At 44.5% G+C, this 18621-nt stretch overlaps 1 protein-coding gene across 1 annotated transcript in view; it reads right to left on the bottom strand.

Moving 5' to 3' along the window:
* The window catches only part of XPO4 (exportin 4), an 82635-nt gene extending 68269 nt beyond the window's left edge, over positions 1-14366 (bottom strand). Inside the window, exon 1 of the mRNA XM_082047794.1 lies at positions 13962-14366. Coding sequence (XP_081903920.1) covers positions 13962-14039 — 78 coding nt within the window. The 5' untranslated portion in view covers positions 14040-14366. The remainder of the gene's footprint in view (positions 1-13961) is intronic.
* Between the last annotated feature and the right edge of the window lie 4255 nt (positions 14367-18621).

Genomic DNA, 18621 nt, shown 5'->3' with positions numbered 1-18621 from the left:
ACGCTTGTGCAGCAGATGCCACCGGCCAGCAGTGGAGGCTACAGCAGGATGCTCAGCCCCGCAGCGTTCGGCAACGGCTCCACAAGGGATCAGACGTTCCTGCCTCAGGCACCGGACGGTATCAGGAGCAGCTTCTGCTGCCCAGTTCAGACCTGTCATTGCAGGACTAACACAGCCTTGAGTGAGAGCTGAGTTACTGCAGAAAACCCAACTAGCACAATAAACAACTTGAGCTGTGTTCCAACTGCTTCCTTCGCACTTGCTTTTTGGAATAATCATTTAAATGACAGCAGTAACTCATCTCCCAACTTAAAAGACACCCAAGATTATTTTTGAATAGGTAGGAAAGATGCAGTAAATGGCTTCTGATCAGACTTGTAAAAGAGGCAGCATGGTGGAAATTTAAGACTTTCTGAACAAGTACTTCATTTGATTAAAAAAAAAAAAAAAAAGTCTTTCTCAAAAGTGATTATAATTTAAATTATTTAAACCCCAGAGTGCCCAGTATTTTTCAGCATATATTTGGAACATATGCATGACTGCTGGAGGAATTACCTCCTACACACCTACTCACGTCTTGCTTTCATGAAGAGGCTTAACAATAGGAAAGAAAGATTTTTTTTTTGGTCTTCATATGAGTTTTTGCTTTGTATTTTGGAGCTGAAGTACTTTATTAAGTTTTTGCAAATAAAACAGGAGGTATACTGTGGTTTGTGATAAGATGTATTCTCAGTTTTGACATGGTCTCATATAACATAATATATACATACATTAATTGACTAGAGAGCCAAAGTAAATCATTACCATCAATATCAAACTCTCTTCTGAGATAAGACTTCCTCTCCGAAATAAGCAAAAAAAAACCCTACCAAGATTTTACCCCTCTGCTAAAAACTTGACCCTCAAAGACGGTCAACTACAGGTTCTGCACTGAAATTACCATTCATTTACCTGCACAATACACTTCAGATACATGACTCGTGGTAACCAGTCTGCAGATGAACTATGCTCACTGTATGAGGATACGGCTTCCACTGCCCGCATCTGCTTCTCAGCATCAAAACAAGTACCTGTGACCTGCTGCTTGAAGAAGAGCGGGTAGGACTTGACAGGCAAAAGGGAAGAGGGTGGTGTGGAATCTTTGAGGAAACAGGACCAGAGAGGAGCAAGAGAAAAGAACAGAGGATGTTGAAGGCACAGCCCTCAAGTAGCTGTGGTAGGACACTGACAAACAGATGACTGTAGCTGGTCTGTGTATTTATGTGAACTGTTCGTTCACTATCGGCTCTGACAGTTATCAGTTTCCTTACAGGATTCATTCAGGACTTTCTCTTTTCTGACAACTGTGCACATTGCTCAACAACAAAATCCACAAATTCAACTAAACTAACAAGTACATTGACTCATGCCAACCTTCTGGAAGCATTAGGGGAACAGGATCAGCCCAGACTCCATCCACCCTATAGATGATTGCTCCAGCAGAATTCAGAAAAAAGACCGAATTCTGCATGGGAAATTCTGCACATCCCAAGAGTTAAAAGTTTAAACCTGTCAGTGTTGGACCCAACTTACAGAGCCTCATGTAAAGGGATCACGATAGCAGCACACGCAATTGTCACAGACCTTACAGACACCACAGTCAAGATCTGGTTTTCTTTTTAAATCTTAATGCTTGCTTTATAATCTCTGGGTCAAGAAAATGTTTCAAATAGGTTCCACAAAAATTCGGTGTAAACTTTAACAGTCTTTCACCTCTCCAAGTTTACGAAATGAAAACCAGGATACAGCATAACACAGAAATGAAGACAAAACACTTCAGAAAATTATGTGTGCACTTTATAGCTATTTGTAACTGTTTCCTCCATAACTGCAGTTAGGACATCAGGTGAAGCACACTGACAACAGATAAATCTGAGAAATGTCCTATAATGGACATTTAGCTTACAGTAATCTAGCTGTGGGCAGCCAGAAGATGAATGCTGGCACAAGGTTGCAGTTCAGACCTTTAAATAACGTTATTTATTTCCTAACCTCGACATTCACTGTTGTAACATTTCAAAACACAAGCGAGGTCCGACAGGCAGTTCCGTCTAGCAAAGCGATTTCTGTAAAATGCTCGGCTGATGGCAACGGGCAAATCCACACACAGTCCCTTGAAGTCAGTAAGACCCTATAAAGCAACAAGAAGTCAACCCATGAAGACCAGAGAAAGAGCCCAGCCAAGAGAGAAAAAGTGCAACTCAATACAGGGCAAAGGGCAAAGATAAGAAAAACATCATAACTACAGAGAACAGTTATGGAAAACCTCCTTGTTCTAAAACTTTCTAAGCCATTTAATGTTAAGAAATAAATCATGTTGCTTTGACTGCGGCAGGAATGAAACATCACTGCCACAGTAGCACAAGAACCCTAAAAATATATGTTACTAAAGGAATATAAAAAGTAATGAAATGGCCTCACTACAACTGCACTCGCCTCGAGTCGTGCTCTCCTGTGTTCTGCCTCTGACCACGCTCCTGGAGCTGGACTGAACTTGGCCTCCTCACCTGGCAGCAAGGAGAAGGGTTGGTGGAAACGGACCAAACTTCTCCCTCAGCTCCTGTGAATTACAGGTGCTTCTTTCTTTCCCATGCAAAGCAGCATGGAAGATAAATGGGTCTTAAGTTCAGGTCCTGAGTCTGTTATTCTAGAGGGTGGGAAGGAGAGGAGTCTCAGCATCAACTGACACTGCAGCCTGCACTGCCGGGCAGACTGTCCCCATGAAAGATCCTTGTTCTCCAGCAAGAGACAGGACCCTAGCCCATTCACACAGCCCCTGAAAGCACAACTCAATCACAAGATTCAAGGAGCTGATCTCAGTACTGTCAGTTTCTGTACCTATTAGCCAGGACTGTGACAGTGAATTTCCAGACAAAGTTTTAAGTTAAGAAGAACCACTGTGACTCCTCTCTTACTAGACAGCAGATCACAATAATGCTGGTAATGGCCGTACGCATGTTCCAAAGCTCACAACTTCAGATGTAGCTCACATATAACCTATTTATCAGGCTCATTGTACATCAAATATTGTCAGCAACTGCTCTCCTGCTGCAAGAGAAACTTTAATATTACCCGAATGTGAAGAAGTATCTTGTAGTATCTATTCTTTTCTGTTGTCCAATTTCAAAATAAACTTGCTGCAACTAAAGCTATAACCACCCACTGTTACAGAGGTAGCATTACTTTTACTTGCAGGTAGCCTTCAACAGTAAGCATGTGCAGATAGAGTAGGACATCACAGGGGCAACAGGATCACCTCCCATCCCCCCACAGAAACACCCCCCAACACAGAAGTCAACAGTCATCACTCCGTGAAAGATTTAAACTGAGATAACAATGCATTTTGGTTTCTGAGAGTTTTAGGCTTTGTCTCCTATCACAAAAGTGTTTGCTCCCAACAAGCTAATGAAGAAAGGCAGGCACACAGGGTAGCCAGCTTCCCTGCCAAATTTCAGGTTTTAGCACTTCCTCCTCCATCAATCTTGCTAAAATTTCCAAACCCAGCATAGTTATTTGGAAGGAGCTGATTAAAAGTGAGATAAGGATTTTTTTTTTTTTTTTTTTTTTTTTTTTTTTTTTTAAGTTTTGAAAGTTTAACTAAATTTGACATGGAAACCTCCTTTGGTTGAGTGTACTTTCAAAATGGCATGGCATGAAACACCCACCTTTATGAAGAGCTTTTACCTGTTAGCACATTAATGGAAACTTACAGACAGATACAAGTAAAATACACATGAAACACAATAAGTGAATCATGTAAGTAAACAAAAATGTAACTACAGGGAACATGAAATCAAGATTTAGTAGAAAAAGAGCAACGGGATAGAGGCCAGAGGAGGAAGCTCAGCACCTAAGCCAGCCTGCAGGATAAAGAAGCCAAGATGAGCCACGAAACTGAAAATATTTTGTGAAGTTAATAAGTTCTTTCACTCAAAACCAGGAAAAATTCTGGACTTTCACCAAACACCTAGAAAAAGCTCCTTTGCCCAACATTTTGCCCAGCAGTGGGAAATGGCAAAAATATATCTAAAATTGTACAGACCTGAGAAGGTAGGATGCCATTTACCTTGTTTCACTAATCTGTTCTGCTCTTGCAGATACAGCCTGAACCGCATTACCAAAGTCAAATCTCTGTATTCATCCTCCAGTATACAAATGAGCAGACACACAATACATATTTTGAGAGATCCTCTTCTAAAAGCATCTCATTAAGATTTTTTTTTTTATTCCACATACCCATAATTTGGAGTTTTGTTTAGAAGAGGCAATTTTTAAGACTCCCAAGTAAAGTGCCCGACTTCACTCTAAGAACCTGCATGAATCAGCTAAGTCTCAAACTCTGAACAGTAACAGGGCCCCACATACTCACCGAAAAATAATTGTGGAGAAATGTGTTCATAATTACGTATTTTATTCTTAGTGCTGTTAGAGGGGATGTTATTGTAACATGAACAGGAGAACAGCTCCAGAAACAATATTGCCCTTTCTCTGGATATTAGAATTTAATATTCATATATTCCCCGCTAAACAATTCATCATCCCAAAGCTACACAGCATCTGTTCTCAATCCCACTTAAACCAACCTCACCAAAAAAAAGGTTTTTCAGCTAAGCCCCCTAGTTCACTCAGGAAGAAACTTGTTCGGAGTTGGGCTTTTGCTGTTGTTGACAGGTAAGGAAAGTGCTATTCATGGTTTTCTTCACCAGAGAGGAGTGTGCATGTTTTGTAAACCTATTTGCACATGTTCTCAATAAAGATGCAAGACTGCAGCCATCTGGGAAGATACCAAAAAAGCATGGTTGATAGAAAAGTCAAAGAATGGCAACATTAGTAGCAAAGCAAATAGTAGAAGTCAGTGACCGAAGAGATGATAGAGCTCAGCTAAATGAAAAAAACTAACTAAGCTTAACAGAAAAAAACAACTATGGTCAGCGCAGAAAACACCCAAAGCTGTGTTTGCACATAAGATCAGTGAAGTTTCAAAGCAATGCTTTTCAACCACTGCCTTAAAGCCACACAAACTCAGCTTTAAGGCACCTAATATCAAACCAGCATCTGTAGCTGCAAGGGGGAACATATTCTTTTTCACCTTAGGGCTGCAGTCCTGTTGCAACAGAGATACAGATCCAGTGTCCCATTTGGGGATCTCCAGTTATTGTATACATATATTTGAATATAGGTGCTGTGGAGGAGTCCTCATGAAATCTACCAGCTAAAGCTAAAATATAGCTTTATGACAAGAGATGTAACCTAAGAGGAAACCAACTGAGCTGTAAGGTGAAACCCACAGCAGGCAGGCAGGGTCCACCAGCGCCAACCATGCCCAGGTAAAGTCACCACAAGACAAATGAGGAACTGACTGAAGGGCCCAAAAGATGCCACGACCACCGATACAAGCCAAAGCTGTGGCAGATCAAGTTTGGGGAAGTTCACTCCAAACCTTGAAGACCACCTCTCTGCAGAGCCAGACAAAATCAGCAAAAAGAAGACCCTGCCTTAGCTGCATGCCCAAGACAGAGAAGCTACACATGTAGATCCTGGCCCAGAGAGGACCCCCCAGATTGATGACACATGCCCCTACATCACCAGGGTGGGAATCCTCCTCTGTCCCCAGCCCTGCATGGAGATATGACTTCTGCTGCCACGTGACAGAAAGGTGGCACTTCTGGAGTAACTCATCAAGGACTGCATAAGCGAGCCACTGTGGTTTGCGTTTATGCCATTGTTTCTGTTGCTAACCTTGATAGTGTTTGCATATCACCACTAATACCACAATTACCAATAGCTGGAATATTGTTTTATAATAATAAAGGATCGTATAACTCAGTATTGGTTACCATCCGATTGACCTCTGTAGAAACACTTCACTTCCAGAGCCACAGACACCCTGTGGCACAGGCCTCTGGAGTACACCCAGCTATGAGATTTTCAGACTGTGTTAATGATGCTGCAAACCGGTTTGTGAATTCTACAAACTGCCTCTGCCTTCCTTCACCTGTTGTTGGAGCAAAGACATCAACAGCCAGGATATTCACTTGTAATGTGAAAAGAGCCAAATTCAAGGTCCTTCTAAAGCAGCCTGAAGAATGGATTGAAAGTGGTTCAACCACCTGTTGGTGTCTTAAAAGCTATCGAGTTACCCATTGCTGAAAAACTGGAAATAAAAAGTCAAGGAATATACCACCCACTCCAGTACAGCCTCAATGGCATACTGCAGCAAACCCCCCAAACACCACCACTCTAACCATTACAGTCCACTCTTACCAGGAAAACGGAATACTTCAGTACTCAAAAAGACAAATATCATGTAACTTTTCTGCAGCTCTTCCCATGAGCAGATTTCGAAACATATTAGTGAAGGATGCTGGTATTATTCTTTTCCTTTGTCACAACAGGATCCTAGTCTAAGTTAACAGGGGCTGCAGAACTCCACAGCTGTGGTTCCTGGAGAGGCAATGCAGAGATAGAGACCTTCCTCCTCTCCTTCCAACCACACTAACTCCTCTAGACTTCTAGACACATAATATTAACATTATCTCATGCCAGTTTCAGCAACTAGCAGGTCCTTCCATAAGCCAGTCTGGCTCACTAAACTAGCAGATAATCCAGCAAAAAGACAAGTAATAGTTTTCCTCAGGCACTCACTGTTAGGCTGGCTTAGGCTTCTGCGAAAACACAGCTTATGTTTGCATCACACATACAAGCCTGGGACTGCCAATGTTCGTCACCCCGGCCAAGCCTTTCAAAATCCCAGGGACCACCATCATAAACAGTAAAATTCCACGGCAAAATACCTTTATGCACTTTACTGATTTCACAGACACGAATTAACTATACAAAGCCTTCAACAGACCCTGGCATAAGGCTTACTTTCAACACTACTGCAGCTGTGCCTCTACCGTTTTGCACAGCTGCATATAACACAGCTGGACTACATGAGGATAAATACTGAAATTCATAATTTCAGCACAAACCATGGCATCTCTTTAGTCATTCTTCATGCTCACTTTTATAGTTCTGTAAATTTTGAATTTGATAGGCACCAGTAATCCAACTTATCTGACTTCTAGAGTAGCAAAAGCAATAAAACTTCATTCACTTGCTCCCATATGAATCCAAATAACTTTAAGTGTATTTTCCATTTCTGAAAAATCAGTCTTGATCTGAAGATAAAATTATCCAAAGAGGTTTAACAGCATAATTTGACCAAAGTTTTCTTTAGGAGCACAGGCAAGCTCTTTCATCTCAGTCAAGGTAGCAAAATTGTTTAAAATGCAACATAGTAAAAATTACCAGAGTTTAAAAAAACTCCCCCTCTTACAGCCACTTCTCAATGCAGTTCAGCACACGGCCGGGCAGGTGGGTGTTTTGGTAGAGCCAAAGGCAGCATTGTACAGCTGCCACTTGTCCTTAAGTCCCAGAAACAGGCAAGTCTGGGGTTTTCCTTTTTGGGAGGCAGGGAAGGGAAAGAAGAAGGACTTTTAAAAATATATCTCTCCTCCGTTTCTCAAACCCCCTATTCAAACAATTACTCCCTATTCATCAGGACGTTTTAGACAGACTTTAAAGGGATGAAAAAGAACTGAAGTCCACATCAATATCTCCTACAGCTCAGATCTACCACACTCCCTTCTATGCTGTGTGCTTCCCAGCACACAAGTGGTTTCATGCTACTCATACACCCCACCATGCATCAAAATTGCTCCAGATGTTACCGCATTCCCTTTACGAGGTCACTGCACCAACACAGGCATCGGTTCTACTTTTCTTTTGTGCTGGGGAAGCCAAGGAAACCTGGAGAGCAGGAAAGGAGATGTATACGAAGAACACATTTCCCCCTGGTAAAACTGAAAAGGACATAATCCACAAAAAACAGAATTCTACCCCTACATCGCCAGGACACAGAAGTGGAGATCTGATGCATACCTAATGCAGACAGACTTTTTCACACCTAGACAGTGTCTGAATTTTATTAAAAGGAATATATTACTTAGCTGCTTGTGACAGCATCAGCTCAACAATCAAGAGGATTTCTTCTGCCCTTCCATATGGAAAGCTGTTAATTAACTAATGAACACAGATTAGCATAACAACGATAAGACTCTTAGGAAGCAGGTTAAAGGGAAGACAGCAGTAGGTAGTGCCTGAAGAATAATTATCCAGATGGAGTTATGGACTAATGAAGCTCCCCAGCGGAATAACCTAGGAGCAGACACAAAGTATTTTCATCAGCAACTCAGAGCAAAATATAGAAATGTGCCAATGCAATGGTGACATGTCAATGAGCGTGAAACATCATCTTGATTCAAAGATGAATACTCCCTCTGTGAAACAATCAGGGGAAATAAACCCTAAGCATGAAGAATCTCATTTAACTAGATTTAACTAGCATCACATTCCTATTTCCAGCTCCTCATCCTCAGTACTATGTGCTTCAGGTATGCTCCATGCACGTTTGTTCTCAGCGCCCAGGTAAGTTTCATTAGTGTGCTGTGCACTGCACGTACTTATCTCCCAAGTTGTAATGTGAACTGTGTGCCTGTATAATGCACCAACCACACCAGTTCTTAAGCAAAAGGAATAAAAACTCTACATACACATTACAGACTCTAAGTAACATAGCACTGCACCAGAAAAACATTTGGAGTGCTTGGGCATAGTCCTCTGAAAACATCATCTTGGTCTTCTGAAGTAATAAAGAAAAGCAGAGTGTTAAGTACTATTATGGAAAGAATAGAGACGAATACAAAAAATTTACAACCACCTAAAATCCTCATGTACCCACATCACAAAAGAATGCAGTTCTGGTCAGTCCATCTCAAAAACAGTATCATAAACCTAAAAAGCTACAGAGGAGTACAGGGATGATTAGATGTATGAGGAACCTCCCACATGAAAAACTGACAAGACCCTTCAGCTTAGCCAAGAGATGTCTGGAGGATGCAATATGATAGAGAGCCCTAAAAATCACAAGGGATACCATAGAAGAAAAGTCAGAACAATGGTATTTCTCTTCATTCATTCTCAAATTATATGATCAAACAGCAGGCTTCTCTCAAATAATATTGAATTCTTTTCCAAAAACACCCGTGAAACTCATTACTATCAGAGAAGTATAATATAAAAATGAAAGAAAATAAAAATATAAAGGCATTCTGGAAATAACTGGACACATTCATGGAAGAAAAGTTGATCAGCAATCAAACACAACAATGCTACCCTGAGCTCAGGAAATTACTAATTCAAACAAGGTAAAGTGTATGTTAGTGAAAGGATTATCCTTATTTTTTAGACCCTTTCACTAAAGTCATGCTTCACAGTCTGAAAAACTGCTCTGCAATGAAGACGGGCTGCAATGAGAAACTGAACCTCCTCCTGGAGGGAGGGTTTTCATGGTCCTGAACTTCAAGAAAGGCAGGTAAAAAAAAAGCCAATCATACAAATTGTTGGGGTAGGCAATATAAACGATTTGTTATTGGATTTTAAGGATACTACCATGCTCCCTTATGCTCTTATTCTATAACCTTATTTGGATATCTGAAAGAGAATTTTGTATGACCAGTGTTAAACTATCCTTTAGCCTGAAATCTCTCTCAGAATGGCAGGATAAGCCACAAAATAAGTAGTACCCCAAGATGATTGTAATGTGTGAAAACCCCTCCACCCCCAAAACAGACCACAATGAAACAAGAACATTTACAAACTTCTAAATAAGGGAATTCTTCCACAAAAGCCTTTGTTCAACTGTTCTTGAACCTGTTGATGCTACCCAGACCCATTCTGTTTAGAAGACCTTAGGGTGACAGGGACCTCTGGACCTCACTTCGCTCAATCCCTGCCCAAATGAGAACTCATTTCAAAGTTAGATCATGTCATTCGGGGCCTTGTTCAGTCAAGTTTTAAGAACCTCCAAAGATGAGAGATCCCATAGCCTCTCCAGGTAGCCTCTTCCACTGCCTTCACCAACCACACATAATGCTTTTTTTTTGCCTTTACTCCAGCTGGAATTTCTCATTCTGAAACTTACAACCTCCTGTCATTTCACTGTGTACTGTTCTCTGAGAACAGTCTGGCATTTCTAATAACAACACAGTCTGAGTTAGCAAGTAAATTGGACAGTGAAGGTATATGATACACTTGAGCCAACCTGACAGCTCACCACTGCTAACGTGGCAGACCAGACCAGTACACATCCAACAATCTAATCGCAGCCACCCTGTGCTATAGCTCTGCAACTTAAACGGCTGCACAGATAGTCAATCCATCTTGCTGGCTTGACAGAAATCCATTCCCTTGTTTAATTCATGTGTCATCTCAGCAATATTAATATGTTCATCACCGGGTCACAAGGGAAAAAGTGGAGCTGCAGGTAGGAGCAGAGCACCCCTTTTTGGAGGTGAACAGGGAGAACAACCTGTGAATTTAGATTTAGGTGTCACAGAATATCATGTGCTAAACAATTTCAACCTGCTTTAATAAACTCCCAGCAATAATTGACCAGTCTTATGCATGCTTCCTTCCAATACATTATATATATTATAGATAGGGGTAAATCAACTTGGGGAACTGTCTGATTGCACAGAATTTTACACTTGAAGTTACAAGGCGCTATGGGGACCTTACTTCAAGCTAACTGTATTAGATTTGTTCGAAAGGCATTAAGTACCCAAAAAGCGCATACTTTTAATATAGCAAACACTCTTACATACACCAAAGAAAACTGCCAGGGGACCAGCATTCAAAGCTGTATTTGGCAGCTAATGACAACTCAGGTGTCATTTTGTATAACAACTCTTCAATTTACACAAAATTTCAATCATTTTCAAAACTAAGCCTTTTCAATATGGGCTACCTAGAATCTGTTGAAAGATGTTAGTGGTAACAAAGGAAAATGATTTCTATACAACTGCAGAGGAGCCTGGTGAAAGAAGAGAAGGAATCTTTCCAGTTTTCATCCACTGTGTACCATGGCTTGCACAGTCCATAAAGATCAGCAATTTATGAGATCAGAACTAACATATCTCTTATCTGACATATAAACAACTAAAACTCAACTAATCCAGAGCAATAAAAAATAACACCTACGAAAATACTTATCAAAGATTGAGAGAGCTCATGGTAATCTATACTTACCCTCAGGGCAAGTTAATTAAACACAGTTGGGTTTTTTTATTAGCATGCCTGGATTCCTCCAGTCCATTATTCTCCCCTAAGGCTCAGCATTTCAGTTTGAAATCAAGACCAAGTACCACAGAAACCACCACCACTCCCAGCTCCATCCTCAGATAAGTTGCAGCACCTTTGATGCCTCCCTGGCCAACTGTACTTTGTGCAGATTGCTACCGTCTCAGCTGCTGCAAGAAAATCTCGCTGAACCCCTCCAGTGCTCCCTGCGCAGCTGCAACTTGCTGCCATCTGTTGTCAGACCATTCACAGCTCTGCCCTTCCCCATCGCTCCACTGCAAGATGCCAACCTCATGACCTCCATTACCAGCACCAGGTTCACCAAACTCTCGCAAGTCCTCAGATTTTTACATAAATACCTTTCTAAGTGATCCCACCAGTTTGCTTGATCAGTTCACACCTCCTGCCACATACAGTTACTTCTTGCCCTCACAGCCAAGTAAATGTTTTAGCAGATTTTACCAAACAGTGCAGTCCTCTGGCTAAACTAAATTAAGATCATCACTGTGCAGGTGCAGTCATGATACACAATTCAGTTCATGTTTTTCCACAGTTGCTAATGAGAAAGAAGAGGAGCAGAGCGCATAACCCTTTCAGTCTCGGGGGTCTCACATCCACCTTTGTAAGGCAGCATACACAGCGAGCTGCGGTCTGCTCTCCTTTGTCACGCCAAAAACCTCACGAGTTTTGAGAAGAAACACGGAGCACTAACCCTAAGCAGTTCTCACAACTCTTCTACAGCCAAACCAGCTCAAAGCCTGATTCTGGGTCCTCAGTCTCACGAATAGCTTTAGTAAATATCTCTGTTTTATGCAGCTTCCTCAGGAAGTGCCATCTAACTAGTTCTTGTCAGTTCAGCTTTGTCTATGGGAATTCCAAGAGCAGCTGTGGAAAAGAAAAAAAGAACAAGAAAATGGTAATAATCACAAGTAGTCAGCTCTCACACTGTCAGAGGCCAGAAGGAGAGAAGAACCTAGAAATTCAACAGAGATCCTAACAACCACGTGCTTAGTTTTACCAGCAAGTTTACTACCTATTCTTCACAGAAGTACAAACATTACCATAAAAGGCTTGCATCTTTTCACTATATTAACATTTTTATTTACTTAAACTCCACATTAAGTTGCATTTCCCTCATGATGGCAGAAGGGCTAGGCTAGGGAAACTATGCCAACAAAAGTAACATTAAGTTTTCTAGCACACATGCAAAACTTTGGAGATGCTGCACTGTGTGCTATCAGTTTGATACTGAAAACTACCTAACCGCCAGCTTCCTTCCACACACGTGTTCTGCCTCATACTAACACTTATTACATATTTCCCCTACGCAGTCAAACACTTCTGGTAATTACAGCAACTGGGTTATTTTTAAAACTGAGATGCACAGACACTGTAAGGATTTTCAATAATCAACACAGTTCTATTTTGCAAGGGCATGAATGAATCAAAAGGAACTCAAAGCTTAAAATGCATCACCGTTCACATACTTCCAATTTCTCTTCTAAAAGGATTAGTGCGTGTTGCTAATCTATCTGGCTTTACATTCCTGTTTGGAAACACAGTCAATGTTTTTCAGGCTTCAATTTCACACACAAGTATTTTGATGAGGATACCTGCAAGTAAAGCTAATTGCCTGTCGCTTTACAGTCAGGCTGCTTCAGCTAAGCAGTAAACTCACAACGATCCAGGCTGTCGATCAGTTATCAATATGAGGCAAACTTTCCTGTTATTTGTTTGACTCTTCTGAAATCTCTCCAGTATCAACAACTTACAAACTTTATTTCTGTTGGAATCACATTTTGGTAAGATAAATTTTGTGGGGAAGACTTTAAGCCAGCCATTTTTAGAAGATCTGTAAGTAAGACCTGTAAACGGCACAGGCCAACATGAAGCTTTTCATTCAAAGGAATGAAAAACTTTTACAAGGATGCACGACTACGACGTTCCAACACCAACAGTCGCTGCAGGTATTCAGCCCCATTGCAGTTCTGATCTTTGCCGTGTGGACTTTCTTTTCCGTGCAATCATGGAAGATGACACACAAGATGCTCACGGTCAGCACAAACAGGTAACAGACAACAAAACGATTTAGGCCACCGCTAATCGCTTCGCTTCAGCGCGGCAGCACCGGGAGCCGCCGGCTGCCCCGTGCTCGGCCACTGGAAGGAACACTCTGGAAGCCCGCGGCGCTCACGGCACCTCTGAGTCGCCCCCACGCTGCCGACCGTGCCCCGGGTTCCACGCTGGGCCGGGGAGGGGGCGCGACCTCCGCCCGCCCCGCCGCCGCGGGAGGGGCCCCGGGCCCCGGCCCCGCCGCCGGGAGGGAGAGTTGCTCACTTGCAACTTCGGCGCGGGTTTCCCCGGCGAACAATGGCGGTGCGGGGGCTAGGAACCTGGGGGATAGGACGGGACAGCCCGTTGGGGCGGGAAGCTCGGGGCAGCCCGCCCGGGGCGGCGGAGAGCGGGCGGCACATGGAGGAGCGGCGCGGCGTGCGCGGCGGGGCCAACCCCGGCTGCGGGGTGACAGGGACGAGCCGGCGCGGCGGCGGCCGCCCGCGAAGAAGGAGACCGACCGGGGAGCGGGAGGACGCGGGGAGGGGGCGGCGGAGGCGCCGCGCCCCGGCGGGCTGCACCCCGAGCCCCGCGCCTGAGGGGCGAGGGCGGCGGGAGAGGGGAAGGGGCCGGCGTGGGGTTCCCGCCGCGAGGCGCCGCTCCGGGCGCGGCGCTGCCCGCCTCACCATCAGCACTTTGGCCGCGTTCTCCAGCTGGGCGATCACCTCGGGGGCCCCCCCCGCCGCCGCGGCCGCCGCCATCATGGTCTCTCTTCAATGACGCGCCATGCGCTGCATTCTGGGACGAGGCGGCCGCGCAGCCAATCCCGGGCGCGGCGCGACCCGGCTCGGCCCCGGCGCGGAGGCGAAGCGGCGGCGCCGCCGCAGCGTGACCGCCGGCCGCCAGCCAGGGGCCCGCCGAGACACCTCCGCCCTGCGCGCCGCCCTCCGCCCCCTCCCCTCCCGCTGCCCGCCCGCCTCCGGGGCGGGCACGGCGACGCGGCGGGACCTGCGGAGCCCCGGGGCGGGGCCCGGCGCCGCCTCGAGGCCGCCGCACCTGCCGGGGCCCGGGTGTGGGTGGACGAATGCAGAGAGGCCTCCCGGGCCGGTCGGGGGGAGCCGGCTGGGATGGTGGTGTCGGGTGAGGCCGGAGCGTGAGCCGTGTTTGGGTGCTGCCCGGTTCCGTCACGCTTCCTGGTGCGCGCCAGTGACCTCGGGCATCACTTGCCTTCGGTTCCTTGTGCTTAGCGGTGCTTGCAGATTTTTAGTGGGATGAGGACTAGTTTTTAAAATACAGCATAGAAAGGGAGTGTGGGAAGGTGGAGAAGGTGGCCAGCATCTTCCCAAATTGAACTGCTTGATGGCAGCCAAGGTTTAAAAGTGATCTAAAATGCATTTTTTCTGACATAACTCCATCTGGAGCTCACCTCAGGTTATTGGATGTGAGTTACAAGCCAATGTCACCTCTGAAAAATATGCTGAAGAGAGCGTTGTTGTGCACCTGTAGGAGCAAGAGAACCCTCAGATTGTGCATTCACTGGCATTTTATTTTGGTTTAGGAGTTTGCTTTTTAAGCAAGCCTGATGGTTTCCACTTCATTTTGCACTTCGGAGCAGTCCGAGGGTGTGCAGGCTTTGATACCTTCTCATGGTATCTGCAACCACTGAGGAGTGTTCAGTGCACAGGACCATGCTCCAGGTCCTTTGGAGCACATCCCTCGCAGCGTGGACCACTGGGCAGCATCGGCTCTTTGTTCCCCAGGTCCCGCTAGACCACTCTGGTGCTACAACAGTCTGGTGTTTCCAAACATAGTTCTTCCATCCTCCCAACCTCGAGAAGCCATTACCTGACCTCTGGTCCTGAAGTTGTGCAAAGTTTAGAAGGTATTGGCTGAGCTGGCTGATCAGAGGCATGAATGTTCACAGGCTGTTCCAGTGTAAGTGTCCGGTGTTTCCATGCGGGTGATACAACGTAACAGCCAAAGGCAGAAGAAAGGATCAAAGGAAGAGGATTCCAGAAAGAGACACATCTTACCTATTCGAAACAAGAGTAAAAGTATTTTACTCCCAAGAAATATGAGCTTTCAGTGCTGAAGTGGGCTCACTGCTGAACAAGATTGGAAGTAGCAATGGAACCATGTAAAAGATTAATTTCGTGGTTTACCTAGTAGGTTATGTAATTCATGCCAAAACGTTAAATGTATTTCAGTGTAACATTCAGCTTCACTGTTGGAGGAGAATGTGGGGAGATCAGCAGGGCTGAAAAGAGAGAGGACTATAAGGAAAACTGAACCAACAATCAGAGCTGGCGGAGTTCAAAGGTAGTGAAAGTGTGACAACACACTTAAGTCCTGAAGTGTGTTTATTGGGCAAACAATGCAATGTACAATGAGTCTTACTCTAAGGAACAGTAAAACAAGAGCTGAAGACTTAGAAGTTTGTGTACGAAGAGGTAATGTCAAAAAACTTTGAAGAGTATGAGAAAAGTTATTTTAAAGTATTTTGTGTTTGGTGAAGGACTACTTCAGTGGAGTATTTCTGTACTTGTAGCTCGTATTCAAAATGAGATTCTTCAACAACTTCTTCAGCATGTTCAAAGGTCCTTCATTCTCCTGTGGACTTGTGTGTTCAGCAGCACACTTGCATAGCCGTGGGAGCAATAGAAATAGCATAGTATTGTTTGGGTTGGGGGTCTCAAGAGCTGTCTAGGCCAAATTTCTGTTTCTTTCAGCCTTCTGACTAGGTTCTTAGGGCTTTGTTCAGCTGGGTCTTGAAAACCTCCAAGAATGGAGAGTGTACAGGTTATCTAGGCAACCTGTGCCAGTGCTTGATAGTTGTCATGGTGAAGTTTTTGCCCCTTAAATCAGAATCTGCTCATATGACTGTTGCCTCTCATCCTGCTGCCATGCACCCCCATAGAGAGTTTTGCTCCATTTTCTCGATAATCTCAGGTTCTGGAAGGAAGCCCTTGGCTTCCCTTCAGGCCTTCTGACTGAGCACAGTTCACTCAGCCTCTCCTCACAAGGCATGTGCTCCCACCCCCTCACCATCCTGATTGCCCTCAGCAGCACTCCCTGCAATTTGTGAACTTCTTTCTCATACTCAGGGGGCCCAAAGTGTGATGTGATTTTCCAGATGTGATCTAACAAGTGCCAAATAAAGATAACTAATAATTCTCTAGATCTACTAGCTTCATGCCTATAAAAACAACCTAGTATGTCTTTATAAAGGTAGCCTTGCTCACCACTGTGGTCTGCTTGCTTATGTTTAGCTTGTTATATGTCAGGGCCCCATAAAGTGCACAATGGGGCCTTCATTGCCCTGACACCCTCACCTGGGTCATCAGCATGTGCAGCACTGTAGGTTTACCTGTGCCAAATCCTGTCTTCTGTTGTTTTATCAGTTCGCCTTCCTGGATGTATTATATACATCCTTGTATACAGCCTTGTCTCCAACCCTTTCTCCTGCATGGACCTTGTCTCTGACTCTGTCTTCTGCTTTTCCTGGCTGGACTTCCTGGCTGGACCCTGGATCTGACTCATTATCTCACCTTGTCTTGGACTCTACAGAAGACCCGTCACTTGCCCTGCATCTTGCCCTAATTTCCAGTGGAAGGACTGAGTGGAGTAAGCTGCAGTAAAAATGAACATGTTCAAGTAGTCACATTTTCTCTCAGCTCTGTTACAATCTCAATGTTCTCTTGGCTAGTCTTAGAAAAGCTGATTGTTCATTTATCTTGTCAGAGTGAATGCTGAAGCTATTTCTGCTGTTGGCTAAAAAAGATGCATCACATTCTTCCTTAATGCTTCCCTCTTTTGTGGTGTTAATACTCTTAAAATAGTTCAAAGCTTTTGGACTCACTGCCAGAAAAAGCGTTGTCGGTAATGGAGTCTGTCCTTCCTGCTCTAGCAGTCCTTCTCTGGCTTGCTTTCTTCCACAGCTGAAAACATCCAAATACTGCTAGTTTTGGCTGAAGATTAAAATGTTAAGGAAAATGAGGCAGCAGTTTGTAGTAAAACAGTCACAAATTAGGTTTGTTTGGTTTTTGTTTTCTTTAGATATGTGTTGATCAGAGTCCTGTGCATGCACACACACAATAACGCTAGGAAAGAGCAGTTGGAGTCAGGAGTATCCAACAAAGTCTAAAGTAAGGAAATAGAAGTGATCGAGTACTAAGTAAGATGAGATAAGGAAATCATAGAATCATAGAACGTCCTGAGTTGAAAGGGACCCAGAAGGATCATGGAATCCAACCCCTGTCCCTGCATATGACAACCCCACAGTTCACACCATGTGTCTGAGGGTGTTGTCCAGTCTCTTCTTGAACACTGTCAGGCTTGGGGCTGTGACGCCTCCCTGGGGAGCCTGTTCCAGTGCTCCACCACCCTCTGGGGGAAGAACCTTTTCCTAATGTCCAATCTAACACCGTCCGAACCCCCCCACACACACCCTGGCACATCTTCCTGCTATTCCCTCGGGTTCTGTCATTGGTCACTAAAGAGAAGAGTTCAGCACCTGCCCCTCCTCCTCCCCTTGTGAGGAAGCTGTAGCCACCATGAGGTCTGCCTTTAATCTCCTCTTATCCAGGCTGAACAAACCAAGTCACTTCAGCCGCTCCACATAAAGCTTCCTCTCCAAACCCTTCACCAACTTCATGTCCCTCTTCTGGACACTCTCCAGTAGCTTTATATCTTTTTATCCTGTGTCACCCAGCACTGCACACAGTGCTCCAGTGCACCAGTGCAGAGCAGAGCAGGACAATCACCTCCCTGCCTGGCTGGCAATGCTGTGCTGGATGCGCCCAGGACACGGGTGGCCTCTTGGCTGCCAGGGACACTGTTGGCTTATGTTCAACTTGCTGTTGACCAAAACCCCCAGGTCCCTCTCCGCAGAGTTGCTTTCCAGCCTCTCATCCCCCAGTCTGTATATACAGCCAGAGTTGCTGTGTCCCAGGTGAAAAATCCAGCACTTGCTCTTGTTGAACTTCATGTGGCTGGTGATTGTCCAGTTCTCCAGTTTGTCCAGATCCCTCTGCAGGGCCTCTCTGCCCTCCAGAGTGTCAACAGCTCCCCCCAGTTTTGTGTAGGGAAGTGGATGACTAGTATGAAAGTGCAATGACAATTGCAAGCTTGCAAGTGGCAGGCTTGAGAGGAATTAATCTTTCATAATTGATTAGGTAGAAGCTTTCAAAACCATCCTTTCCTATCAGGATCTGCATCTTGATTTATTTCCTATTCTTGATGTCTTGGTGTTCTTAAGACTCTTTCCCAAATGTGTTCAAGACACCTCTTTCCATGTGGCCTGCACTTATTTTTTTAGTAGACCTCATTTCTCTGGCCAGGATGTCC

Source organism: Streptopelia decaocto (genome assembly GCF_964273445.1).
Source record: "Streptopelia decaocto genome assembly, chromosome: 1".
NCBI lineage: Eukaryota > Metazoa > Chordata > Aves > Columbiformes > Columbidae > Streptopelia > Streptopelia decaocto.
This window is presented reverse-complemented; position numbering and strand designations above follow the sequence as displayed.